The sequence below is a fragment of the Phallusia mammillata genome, chromosome 1, assembly GCF_965637545.1.
Source record: "Phallusia mammillata chromosome 1, kaPhaMamm4.hap1.1, whole genome shotgun sequence".
In the NCBI taxonomy this organism is placed as follows: Eukaryota; Metazoa; Chordata; class Ascidiacea; order Phlebobranchia; family Ascidiidae; genus Phallusia; species Phallusia mammillata.
Genome location: NC_137252.1, coordinates 27,176,413 through 27,190,521, shown reverse-complemented (window position 1 = coordinate 27,190,521; position 14,109 = coordinate 27,176,413). Strand labels below are relative to the sequence as shown.

The 14,109-nt window shown below is 36.4% G+C and overlaps 1 protein-coding gene across 1 annotated transcript; it reads left to right on the top strand.

The window, feature by feature from the left end:
- The first annotated feature begins 4,110 nt into the window (after positions 1-4,110).
- On the top strand, positions 4,111-12,268 carry LOC145236734 (uncharacterized). The gene is made up of 3 exons (XM_080099679.1): positions 4,111-6,921; positions 7,399-7,441; positions 8,079-12,268. Exons 1-3 carry the CDS (start codon positions 4,159-4,161, stop codon positions 8,195-8,197), a joined length of 2,925 nt encoding a protein of 974 aa, XP_079955805.1. The 5' UTR covers positions 4,111-4,158; the 3' UTR covers positions 8,198-12,268.
- Positions 12,269-14,109: the final 1,841 nt, after the last annotated feature.

Below are 14,109 nucleotides of genomic sequence, written 5' to 3'. Positions count from 1 at the left end.
AGGTTATGTTGGTTATCGATTAACGCTTGTTGGACAGCAATTTTATTAATTACGTCTTGATCAATAAGCGGCATTTGCATTCTAGATTTCTAGGTTATTTGTGCTTAAACTAATGCAACTTTGAGTACGGTAACTTTGTTGCTTGTTAATAACAATTGGGTGCAAAAACGGTCCATTTAAGGTAGTTTTACAGTCGTAAAATCAGGCAGTTAATTGCAAATCTATTAGCTAGTAGCTACATAACAAAAATAAACAATCATTTAGGTGCTTAATGAGGTATTAAGATTTTGGGATATGATTAGTTCTGTTGTGTTGTAAGATGGTTTGACAGTAGGTTGTCATGTAAACGTTTTTGTGAAGTTTGATAACCCCGTCAACATGCAATTGGTAATGTTTATACTTCTGATAAGATAAGCTTCTCAAACAACAAAAACATGTAATGTTGTCTTCATTATTAAAAAACTAGCTTGCCTAAAGTTTGTTGACCTTGATAAAATATCAAGCCTTATCAGTGGGTTGACATCTATTTATCGCAAATGTAACTAAACAAACAGTGAAAACTGCACTTTCTCTTGAAACCAGACCAACAAACAGTTTTCAGTACTGGTTGTGTATTGGGCAGTATAATAATAAGTTTAAGTGCACTGATATAAAATATGTGAAGGGTTGAAACTATTTTGTTTTAATGTTGCAAGACTGTGGTTATAATGTCTAAACATGAACACAGTGCATGAATCATAGTGTAATATAAGACAACATGTGTAAATATCTTCTATTATATCATAATCGTTGTCCAGAAAAATGGATTAAGGTATTGATTAATCTGTTCGTCAGGAGAGAACATGTTATTTTATACTGATTAATGTTTTTTTATTACTTTATGTAGGTGGGTGTTAATTTATTTAAATGTTCCATTATGTGAATATAAATAAACATGCCAATACTAAATTTATTCCTTTTATTTGGCTATTTTAATTTATATGACTAATCAAACTATAATAGTTATTGTTTTAGTGTTGTTAAAAGAAGCATTTATTACACAAAGGAAAAAAAATAATTGAATGTAATCAATTATTTAAGTCAGACTAAAATAGGACAGCTGTTGTTCCCATAGAGAATGTAAAAATAATTGCCATGCTTGCTTATTGGTTTTAAATATTAATAAGCAACTGTACAATTTATAAAAATAATTATATTGCAGTTTCATTCTAAATATCACCAGGCAGTGTTGGGCCATGTGCAATGTAAATTCTTAGTGAACATGAAATATTAATATGCAATTAAACTGCCTATTTTTGGCAGAAAAATGTCAAAGCGTATGATAATAAAACAAAAGAATATTGGTCTTTGATGTAATTAAAGTGCCTATTTTTTGCAGAAAAATATCCTATTTTTGGCAGAAAAATGTCAAAGTTTATGGCAATAAAAACACAACAGAATATTGGTTTCTATTTACAGAAAAATATTGAAAAATTTAAATCATTTAGATGAATGTTAACATATGTTTAAACCTGTAAATAAGCTGATTGTTTTGTGCTGTATCAAATTGTGAAAAGTAGGTATAATAAAAGCTTGAATTTGTAATCATCAACTTTGGGAAAGACTATTCAAAAAATAAAAGTTTTTTGCTGTTTATGTAATTAAACTCCAGACTAGACTTTAAAGTTATGAATTATTTAGCTTGACTGGAATGTTTTTTCTTCTACAATGCAACACCAGTGCACAAAATTTGAATCAATATTTTATACATTTAAATAAAGCTGAAAAATAAATAACATGCAGTTTAAAAAAATATGCTATAAAATAGTTTGTGCCTGAAGCAGCTCTGTGCTTTTAAATTTAACTTCTAATATTTATAACAGATATTTTTACAGCTTTATAGTCATATAAAATGCTTTATTTTGTATTTTAATAATTTGATCAACATAAGGTATGCATGATTATAAGATACAAACAACAAGCTAAAAGAAAAAGTACTTTTTGTGCAATACTGATGAGTTAAAATCATTTTGGTGCTTTTGAAGAATGGTGTCTTAATGCAGAACACAAACAGTTGTGGTTTATTTAACACTGGTTTTGAATGTTTTGTGTGCAAACAGTTATTAAGGTCGTTTACATTTGTTTAAATTGCCTTGGGCAGCGTGGGATGCATGAAGAACGACTGTGTTGAGTTTTTTTGGAAAAACAACTAGATTACAATAGTCTGCCATAATAAAAGAGAAAGTAGTTGTGGCGAAACTCAAAGCAATTAAATAGGAATTGATTGGGCTGTAATTTTTATGTAACATGTGATTTTTTTCTTGTTACCCCATCAATCTGAATTGAATAACGGCAATAATAATCAGACATAAGCATATGTTTTACTCTTGCCAGATAACAGATGGCTATTATGTGCTTGTTTTTCGGTGGCATGTTTTTTCTAAGCTACACCAGGAAGTGGCACTGCTAATTATATTGTATCTCATCAATACAACGACAAGTTTTTTCCAGTAAACACTGCTCAAATTTCCTGGGGTCGCTTTACTGATTCTGCCCCAATTTCCTGTGATTCAAGTGTTTTACTGCAGTATGCTGATGAGATGAATGGCACCATGTTGGCAAGTGAAACAACATTTTGCATGGCAGAGAGTGATGGGTCATGTTGATTGCTAAAACTATGGAAAGTGTTTAGAAAGGTTTGCAATATGTCGATGGGTTTATACATATATATATTTAGTAACCAATTTGGTTATTTAGTTTTTTTATTTATTTTTGTTACAAGATGTGTTTTCTGTAGAAACAAACGAAAGGCCAATATAGTTGTGTGACATGGTAGTTGTTTTATTGTAATTAAAAAAATATAATAAAATTTAGAAGTAAAAAAAAACTTACACTGTTGTTTTGTGTTGATTTTTTTTTAAAAACAATATTTTTTATTTAAATAATATTAAGAAATATTTTTAGATTCCTTTAATAAACGTTTTATATAGATGAGTGTAGGTAAAATGTCTACTTGTATAGAACATACTTAAATTCATTTTAATGGATAGGAGTAAAACTTGTTTTTACAGCACAGTCACTTCAAAACTTGATGGAGCATAAATGTTCCTCCTGTAAAAAACACAAGTGATTTTTTCCCTGCCCATAATATAACACATTTTTTCTGTTGTGTTTATAAGAGGCCTCGCATATTTACTTAATGGGCTGCTGCGCTGTATCAGAATTTACTCTTGTGTATCTTAATGGCCAGGTTGGAGTTTTTTGCCCTTCACAATGCTTTCTTTGTACTGTTGTTTAGCAGCCGCAGTGGCTGCACTCTGCTTTTTTTGTGAAACTGATGTTTATTTTGCACGGCTTCCCCAGCACTCCCATGTTATTTTTGGAAATTGGCCGATTTAAAAAAGCAAAGACTGCACTATAATTTCGTCATATCTACCTGGGCCGCCCTGTTGTGATTGGGGCATTTTTCAAACAAGTCTATTTTCAAAAGAAAAGTTTGTTTGAATTGTCATGGGAATTTGAACGTTAATCAAACTTTCCATGTTTCAGTTTAATATTCAGTTTGTGAAGACTTTGCAATGTGAAGACTTTGTATGCTGTAACCACCATACATATAAATAGCTTGACAGTGGTGTGTTAGCTGATGTAAGAGCAGCTATAAATGACTCACTGGTTTTCAAAACCATGGACTATATTTGGAAACCAGTTGAAAACAAATTGCTATCCAAAGTATATGAATAGATTCTCTTGTTCAGTAATTTGAACTTTTAACCAGTCAAAAATATAGTAACATAGCAAAGTTATTGCAAAAATGTTTTATTTTTAATGCAGATTTTTTATTTCTTTATATTTTTAAAATGACTGAGTATATTTTGTTAATGAAACTGTATGTAATAATGCAGTAGTGATTAAACATGAACATAGTACATGATGATTAACTTATTCACAGCAGGGGCCTTGTTTTTGACCTCTGATATCACAATATGATTGGTTGACAATTAAACTAAATGAACAGGAAATACACCCCAATTAAACCTGACTAATTGCATGCGTTTAACAAAGCGCCTATTATGTTGTATGCTATAGAACAACATCATATTATCAATTGTAGGTTTTGCAGTCATATTTTATTCTAAAGAATATTCTTTTATTGTTTAGGTGCAATAGCCATTAAGTTTAATGCAGTTTTCATGTGACTCCCCATCTGAGGCTAGTATCATGTCCCTGAACTATTCCAGCTTTCAACTTAACAGCGTCCCCACAGACTCTTCCAATTTCCTACTCTCCACACTTAACAACTCACTGCAAGCTACATGCAACACTTCTCAATCTCCACTGTTCCAGACCAATGGACAAGACAGCAATGACCTTCGACATGTGTGCCGAGTTTGTGGCAAACATTTTCGTGCCAGCAGCCTTTTGGACATTCATATGAGGGTGCATGTGGGAGCCAAGCCCTTTGTCTGCCCTGTATGCAACCATAGGGCAACTCAAAAAGGGAATCTGAAATTGCACATGAAAAAGCACCATGGACAAGATTTACCACCTAACATAGACATTATACCAGACAGTGGAATATGGGGCAATTTTGACAAAAATTTTGTGCAGCCCAGCAGTGTGGTGCTTGATCCAAAGAAGTCACAAGCACACAGCTCATTGCTGGACCCAGAAGTGGTTGAGCTCATCAAAAAATGTCAGAACAATATTGGTCAAAGTGGAATGGGTCGAATCACTGAAAGCCTCAAGGACTTTATAGAAATGGCTCAGAATCGCCAATCCTCAACTGATTGCCAGGATAGCAAGGCTTGGAAATGGGACAGCAATAATTCAAATAACAATGTATTGAGTGAGATCCCCACAAGCAAAGAACAACTGCACAATGCTGCTATGCAGATTTGCAAGCGCTTTTTGCAGAACAACATTGAAAGCAAAATAACACTACAGCAAAAAAATGATGCCAACAAAGTACTGGAAAAGAAACCAGAATCCCTCGTTTCTTGCCAGATCTGTGGCTGGGAAACCACTAGTCCTGGATATCTTAATGTGCATATGCGAAAACACAAAGAGGAATCGCATGTCTGCTCTATTTGTGGAAGATCTTTCAAGGAAACTTGGTATCTTAAGAACCATATGCGCTCCCATATAAATGACCTAACCAGCGGACCAAACCAATTGCTCCCAGACAGTGTGAATCACATAGTATCCAGTAATGGCCACATGATGAAACCATTAAAAAGCACTTCAGTTTCTGATGCACTGAAGCCCAAGGATGCCGATGAGTATTCTGTGCCATTTCGCTCACTCTACTCTGCATGTGACAACTGCGGTCAAATTTTCAACAATAAAAGCCTTGTGGACCACTCAACTGAGTGCAAGGATGCCAAAACCAAAGCAAGGAGTCTTTGTAAATTGTGTGAAAAAGAGACTTCTGAAGAAATGGTCAAAAAGAACTTCACTGAGACATTGAACCTTTGCGAACTGAAACTGGAGGACAATACTGAAAACAGGACACCATTTGTTTCTGAACTCAACCCGTTAATTGGTTGTCTGACTGTGAGCAAAGTCACTGAAGCCAGCAGTGTGCCACCTATGGATGTGCCTGTTAGTCAACCTACCCAGAAAGAGGTTTTGAGACAAGAAATTTTAAAGTCAATGAACAAAAGAGAGGCTCAGCAGCAGTTGTCCAGAAAGATTTCTGCAATTGTCCAATCAAACACTCTGAAGCATGAACACTCCACGGACAATCTCTCAAAAAGCCACCCTAACCTAAACCTTATCAGTAAAAGCAGTCCAGACAACAATTTACAGCCCTACAGAAATCCTGCAATGCAGTCCTTGGCTGAAATAGGAAAGACCTTGTTGCCCACTGGATCCCCTGTTCAAAATCACCATAATGAAAGCTTCAGGCCAGCAGATGCCCCATTGAAGATGATACCTGCAGACAAACAGATCAATGGCATGCAACAAGGGTTTCAGTGTCGATTTTGCCTAAAATGGTTTAAGTACAGAAGTGTACTTGGCATTCACATGCGCTCTCACACTGGAGAACGGCCGTACAAGTGCTCCTACTGTGGCTATGCCGGCACACAGCACAATTGTCTGAAACTCCACATCCAGCGGCACCACCCTAAAGAATACATGGCCACACACAACAACATGATCATGCAGAACAAAATTCACCTACAAACAGCTGCTTCTGTTCCAAAGTTGATCAACAGTAGAGATGAAAGTTTACTCAATGAGCAAGCAGCAAAATTTTCACCAGCTCATTGTCCCATTTGTGGAAGAGTTTCACCATCACCTGGCTATCTGAAAATCCATATGCGCTCACATAAGAAGACGCTTGACCATGTGTGCCATATTTGCGGGCGCGGCTTTAAAGAGTACTGGTACCTAAGCACTCATTTGAGGACTCACAATCGGGAAACCACTTGCACCCAGAACTTTTCTGCCTTGCCCCTGCAACACCCATCAAGCCCCATTTCACAAGCATCAGCATTGAATTCCTTTCACGAAAACTTCAATAGTTCTTTTTTGAAGAACGGCATGCCTTTGGACAAAGCAGACACAAATTCTGAAAGCTCTAGACTTCCACAGCATCCTAAACTGAAGCAAATCTCCTCCTGGAGTCCACTAACAACATCCATTGATGATCTTTTACACCAACAGCATGAGTTCGCCTCAGATCAAGCTGAAGAAAGCAGCATGAATTCTCATCCACTTGCCACAAAAATGTTGTCAGCCCCTTCATATGTGAGCAAACGTAAAGCATTTCAACCATCAAAATGGCATACCAAGCCTTATGACTGCAGCCCCGAAATGGATGACAATTCATCTCGAAGAAAGTCAAAGCCCAGAAAAGTTTCACATGGGTCCTACCTAAACCCAGTGTTTAAGAAACTGTCACCTCTGCAGCATGAAGAAATGGATATGTTACCTGAGGTATGTGCTGTGTAAAAAAATGTCAAAAGTGCTCTTTTAGGGAGAAAATATTATTCAAACTTTATTCATTTGGCTTGGCGACAGCTGTTTTTAACCATTTGTTTTATCTAATTTTTAAATATAAGCACATACATATTGATTTAATTAGGCTGTTAAGTCGTACAAAATCCATTTAAAGAGATACATTGTAATCAATTTGCACAAAAAATGAAATGATCGTCTTTGTCTGTCAAAAGCCAATCTACATTTACGTAATAACTAGTAGTTGCATAGGACATAATTTGCACATAAAAACTATTTAAAGTTTGCATAAACTGCATTAAACAATCAGACATAAATACGGACATAATACTATATTAACAGCTCCAGCAAGTTTATAAAGTTACTTGATGGACAAAAACATGCTATTATGCACTTCCTGTGGTTTTCATTTGTCATTATTTTCCGTATGATTAAATCTTGTTCATGTTTTGACAGACCGAAGAACTTGAGACGGAAATGGACGATCCCTTTAATGATGGTAAGCATTAAGCATATAATAGATGGCTCGTTATTTTAGCACTGTAACTTGTTCCTCAGTGATGGAGTGTTTATATCCAGAACTGTGGGGGAATTGTAATGTTGACAAAATATCTTCTTTCATTTTTTTTACACATCCGTGCTTTTGTACGCGGCATGCAAATTAACGACGGAAGTATTTGTATACCATATGCAGATTGTCTGTGGCGTTGGTAGATTTGTAAGAACAGAAAGAGTTTAACAATTAATCTGTGTTGTTTTTTCTAAAACAAAACTGTGTTTTGAAATGTGTTTTAGAAATTACCTTCACTTAAAGTTAATTTCAATTTTTTAACAACTTGGCTAACTGTTTGAGTTTAACAGGCCAAGTGTGTTTATTTTGTTTTCTGGAGGCCTGAAACCAGCCATGTTTCTCATCACACCTAGCATATTTTGACTACTTTTCCTCCCAAAAACATCAATCACGCTAAAGCCGTTATATAGTAACTGAAAGATCGACCTCATGTTCAAACTTTCACAGTTTTTCCAAGTTACCAAACAACAGGAAAAATCAATGCCCTTACACAATATACATGATATGACACGCTTTACTATTGCTTATGTAGGGAACACTGTTTCTAAATGCGTTTATTTTTCAGACGATGAAAAGCCCCTAGACTTGAGCGTTGCCACGACAACGGTGACGTGTCCAGATCCAGTTGAAGATTTTGAAACTGAACAGAATTATGACGAGCCCTTGAACTTGGCTTTAAAGTAATCGCTAGTATCTGTAAAATTTCTCTGCTTTAGCATAAGCAACTATAGGAAATAATAAAATCGTGTTTGTTTTAAATCAATAATATCATGATAGAGAACTTGTACCTTCTTCTGTATATCCTTTAATGTATTTAAGTCTCCCGCATGTGCTTTTAAGTTATTGCTTTTACCCATCGTAGATGTTTTCTTTAACAACCGTCGCCCCGTAAAAAAACGTACTTCTAATTTAAATGATAAAGCGTTCTGTGATTTTTTGGCCAGTCAATCAAAGGCTCCCTCCCTTGCTACATTTTGCACTGTCCCAAACGAGGGCGGAAACCATTGGCATGATAGGAAATATGAATCGCCGAAACAGTGCTATCCTCTCTCCGGTTCACACTGTACAATTGTTCGTACCCCACCATAAGTGACTCCAAGTAATTGAAAAATACTGATACTCGTAACGCATTCTCGGCAATTCATTGCGCTAAAACATCTAAAATCCAAAATATTATCGTGTGGATCAAATGCGAAACACATAGAAAAAAAATAAAAGTCCATGAAATTTGCCTGGTGACAATACTATATAGTTCGAAACAGAGTGTTTGACTAAAAAGAATAAAAAAAACGTTTTTTTTTCAATTTAAAGGCCACACGAATAGGCAAGGTGGTCCGTTTTGATCAAATCGTTGCAAATGACCTACCAAAAACGTATGGACCTTTTCCGTACCCGTGCCAATTGATCGGTTTGTCGTGGCCGACCAAATGCGTCTCTCGACCGGGCAAATATAGATGGCAGTCCCTTTTTACCTCTTCCGGGCTTGGTTACTTTTGGCATTGGGCTCGGAGCACTTTACCATGGTCGTGATAACTTCGAAACAAAAGCACTTTATTGGTTTAAATTCAGATCACCGCATATTTATAACTTCTTGCGAATGCGAAATTATGCTTTGCGCTTGCCATAGGCGAATTACCATAAATTAAACTATCAAAATGGGCAGATGATCGTTTGTTATCGAAACAAAAACTTACGGCCATGCAACAGTGGATTTACGATACAAACCAACACGAGCTTATGACAAACAGGCACTGTGCGTTTAACATAACAGCGTACAAACCTAAAAATCTTAGTCTATGTGCCTTCTATTGCCCGTGCAGTGACAAAGCTAAAAAATATAAAGTGCAATAAAGGATTAATTAAAATTCGCAGTGAAAAGTTTTCAAAATACTTTTATCCTGATGTTTTGTCTCCTTCGAAATGCGCCTAATTGAACTTTCAATACAATATGATTTAGTTTCCATGTAATAGTGATTTAAACCGGCAAAAAAACCGGCAAAAAAATAATCACTTTTGCGGAAAAACTAAAACAAATGTAAACACTTAAATTTTTACTGGGCAATCATTATAAAGCCGTATGTCAAATAGCCGGTAAACAATCCAATCAAATTCAGTGAAAGCAGGCCAAGATGGAAAGCACCGCGTTCAGTGTGCACGTATGTTGGGTCCCAACCGGCAAATAGCGTAATTACGTTGAGTACATCCGCTAACAAATTTCCACCCACCGAATAATTGCGGCGCCCAACGCGTACATTAACTAACCGCCAGTGTTTTTGTCGCCAAATCACAGGCTAGAACCGAATTGAAATCCTTTGCATTGTCATTGTAAACTGACGACAAAGTAGTTCAACACACAGACAAGTCTGAAATCAAATAATGCCCGGGTATTTGTAGAAAATTTATTTAGAAATGAGATTTATAAAGAGGGTTTCCACCGACATAGACGCCCAAAATAAGGACAACCAAAAATTTTAATTTTTATACAAAACAACACTAACGTTTTTGAACGAATCTTCGCATTTATACGAGCCACGACATGTAGGTTTACTTTTACCTGTAGCAGGGATTTGACTGTCATTTCACTAAGTTTGTTTCTTGTAATTGTTAAAAATAAGACAAAATAAGGACTCAAGCCAAAAACAAGGACAATTCTTAGAACTAAGAACATTAAATGTTACTAAGACATTGCCCTTCAAAATAAGGACGGTATGGCAACCCTGTTTATATCATTATGTCCGTATCTATGATTACAGGGGAAAACTGTAATAATGTTAGCAAAAATGTAAATCGCAATATGCTTGTGCATTTGTCGAAAATCTATTTCGGAATGGGATTTATAAATACGCGACAAAAGCGAAAGGTTATATTCTTGCCCCTCTAAACGCATCCTCAGCATAGTAAGCTGAAGAAATTCTATTTCAGTTACAGGAACCAATACTATAGTATACGCTATTTTCATCACCCAAGTTTAATTAAACATCCGCGAATACTGACAAACATATCTAGTGTTGTGTGTGATTTTTGCCACTGGACCACAAATCAACGTTTTTCTTGCAAGGCACTAATGGCTTCGGTTAACGCAGTTACCTTGCTTTTATGCTTCGTCATGGTCCCACTTTGTCAGATTAGGCAACGATTTAAGTTAATTTTGTCGTTCAAATTATCGACCCCTTCTGTACGACAGAGAACCAAAGGTCTTTATTTTGCCATCGCTGTTTTTTATGCCTGAATACAGTTTACCTTGTACTTTATTCAACGTTTACAAAACGTACACGCATAGCCTGGCCAACGCCAACTGTACTTTTTGTGGAGAATTGGTAACGCCTAAATCGCAGATGCAAAGTAAGCGCAAAAATCCGCGGTTAAAAATGTTCGGTTTCGATTTGTTTGTGGTCAGTTCTGTTTTGACACAACATGCCCATCGATAGCGCGCTGTGATTGATCAAATTAAAACCCCGCCCTAAATTGTATTGCATTGCCGAGATTTAGCCTAAAACGCAGCGTCCAGACTTTCCACACTATTTTTAAACCGCTTTTTCGCATTTCTGTGCTAGTCTGTGTGTACTACGTTATTTTTGTTAGTACTTGCAGCTTTAATGCGTTTTATATATTTTTGACATCGTTGTTCTGTAGTTTCGCCCCAATATGTTCACTTCTTCATATTTTCCGCCCCTTGCTTTTGAAGCGCGCTATAAACTGTACCTAAAAGTTTCTTCTACCTGTTGGTGGAATTCGAGCCTTGTTTTAAGATTCGATTTTAACTTCTTTACATTATTGTACTGGAATTCGACTTTGGCTTTAAGCTTATACTTTATTATGCTGGCACCTTTTTACATATGGCTTGTTTATTCACTTTTGGTATGAAATGTTTAATTGATTTGGTTAAAGCATTGTGGTTTAAAGAAGGGACAAACAAAAAATTAGGAACACAGCTACATTCGCAAAGAGTATGTTTCGCTCTCGAACTAGCACTGTTTCGATAATTGGCGTTAAAGTGTTGTTAAATCTTCGAATCCAACACAATAGATACAAAAACATTGAACCAAATTAAACCGGAGCACCACGAAAGTTCGTAGGTTTTCCTTAAGACTTAATAATGAGGCTGTATTTCTAGTTTTATTTTTTGCTTAATTACCATATTTTCTTCCTTTACCCACGTTTTCAAAGTGTTCGTGATTTACAGGACTTTGGTCTTCTGTTTTAGATCGTTGTTTAATCAGGTTAAAACCATCTGTTCAGACGCGGACAGTTTGGGTCAAAATCGGGTCTGCTTAGGCGCATTTTTTCGTTTGAACCTTTTACGTAGAGCACAATCTCATTACATGTAAAGCTTTCATTTTATAAAGCATCGTTCATTTTTACAATAATTAAAGCGCATCAATAGCAATATGACCATTTTTGTTGGTTTGCAAAGTAGTATACCCTGCACCTAAATTTCGTGCTGGTTTTTGATGTCGCTGCACCCAAGGTTATATATATCGTCCTTTTGTATATCGTGCTTTTTCCTATAATGTCGTTTTATAGCTTTGTCAAGCAGACTCAAAGTCTCGTTTTCGCCAAGGTGAACCCACCGCGACTTTGTTTATTATTTTGCGGCTATTTTTTCCGCACCCACGCCGCCCTGCTGTACAGAATATATTCACGCCCTTCTATTTATTGGCGCGATGTCGTCACTGCGTTGGAAATGGTGTTGTGTTTCTTTTTGCGTATGTTTTTATGAACAAGCTAAATGCGCGACGCTCGTGCAAAAACGCATGCATCCGATTGTGAGTCTTGTCCTGCGAGTTTTTTGCAGTAACAGAAACACAAAGTTTAAAAACTGTCGGTCACTCTGCACTGAAATACTGGTTGGGTGAAGCAAGGGAAAAATCGGCCATTACTTCATGTTCGAATGCAAACCATGTCCAATATGTTTATGTGGCAAAACAGAAAGCATGCGTTTAATGGTGAAAAGAACGGTCCAAAAAAGAGATAAAAGCGACATGCTTCATTTTCAAACGTTAGAATGCATATTGTTTTTTTTTTAAAGACTTTTACATAAAATATAACACACCAAAGAAAATTTTAGCATAACCTTGATTTAAAATTTGTAATCTAAAAATCGTAGGCTACCCAGCTGTGTAACCAAGAAAAGAAAGAGAAAACACAACCAACGGTTTCCAAGAGGGTTTGATTTCATAGTTGCCCTGGGTGTTGTTTTTAGACGGTATTGACTGCAAGCATTTGTCCAAACAAACACGTATATCGGCAGCAGCATCTCAAACCCCGGGGCTGTTACGCGGTTCAGAACAACTCATGCACTGAAATATGGAAATTAGGTGGTTTCAATCGGAAGGTATTTTTCCCGGAAGGAAGTATTTGTCCGGGGGTTGGATGTTCAAACCCCTCGACTGAAATCCATTGTGGACAATTTGAGCTTGGTTCCTTGCTGAGCTTCATAACCTGTGTGATGCGTGTTCTGGTCCTCCAGGGTAAGTGGCGAAAATTAGTTTGCTACGATTGATCAAGCGTTGTAAGCGGGTCCAAGCAAAAGTACAAGCCTGAAACCCGCCCCGAACCCATTTTTAAAAGCCCGAAAGTTGGGAAGGTTGTAGCCCGAATCAAGACCGTTGTTTGTAAACTTATGCCCCAACCCGACCCGACTATACCCACTCTGGTATTGCTATTATTGGTACGGTTTTAAACAATAAGATTTGAGCATTTAATCTTAAACTAAAATGATTTTAAAAGGAATACCAAAAACTGAGGATGCCAAATAGAGTTCAGTCAAGTCATTTTAAAAGATGTGTGTTGGATAAACAGCGGTTGCATATTCAGTTAGAGATACAATCTTGTTGGCTTAAAGTTCCAAAAAGTACACAAACAACCTACATCGTGTGGGCGCAGACTTGCTATTTGTATGAATAATGTACACATAACCATATAAGAAAGCTTACTGCCCTTTTAAATCACTGTGATGTCGTATTTATCACCAAATGACCCGAAATGGAGTGGTTTGATGAAGCCTATTTATATATTTTCACGGCCTATCACACACTGATACCAGTTTTAACAACACAACCTTGGATTCTTGAAACAACTTTCAATTATAATTATATTGAGCCCTCTTTTTCCAAAATGTCACAAAACGTTCTTACCCAACCAAAACAATTTCCAATGCCTTGGCATCGGTTCCGCCTGGTACAGGATGCAATGTATTCAAAATCATTACAAAATAATAATAAATTTTAGGCTACAGATGAAAATAACTCGAGCGAAATAACAGACTGGCCGCGTTAAAATTGGAATTGGCGACGAGGGCTGGTACGTCATACTAGAGATCGGACGTATAAAAATAGCTCGATCTATTTCTGTGTAAATCGATGCCGAATTGACCCGTTGGTTGGTGCATAGCCCGATGTGTGTGTATTTATGTAACGAATATCACTTTCAACAACCGGTCGCCAGGTTGCACAGCATGCACCAATTTCGAAGACAGAATGCGTTTAATTTCCGCTGACAAAGACCATTGACATTTTCTAAGTCGTTTAAATTTTGTAAATTTAAACTTGTTTTTCACATACATAACCCGTTGTAGCTGTGGAGTGTTTTTTTCT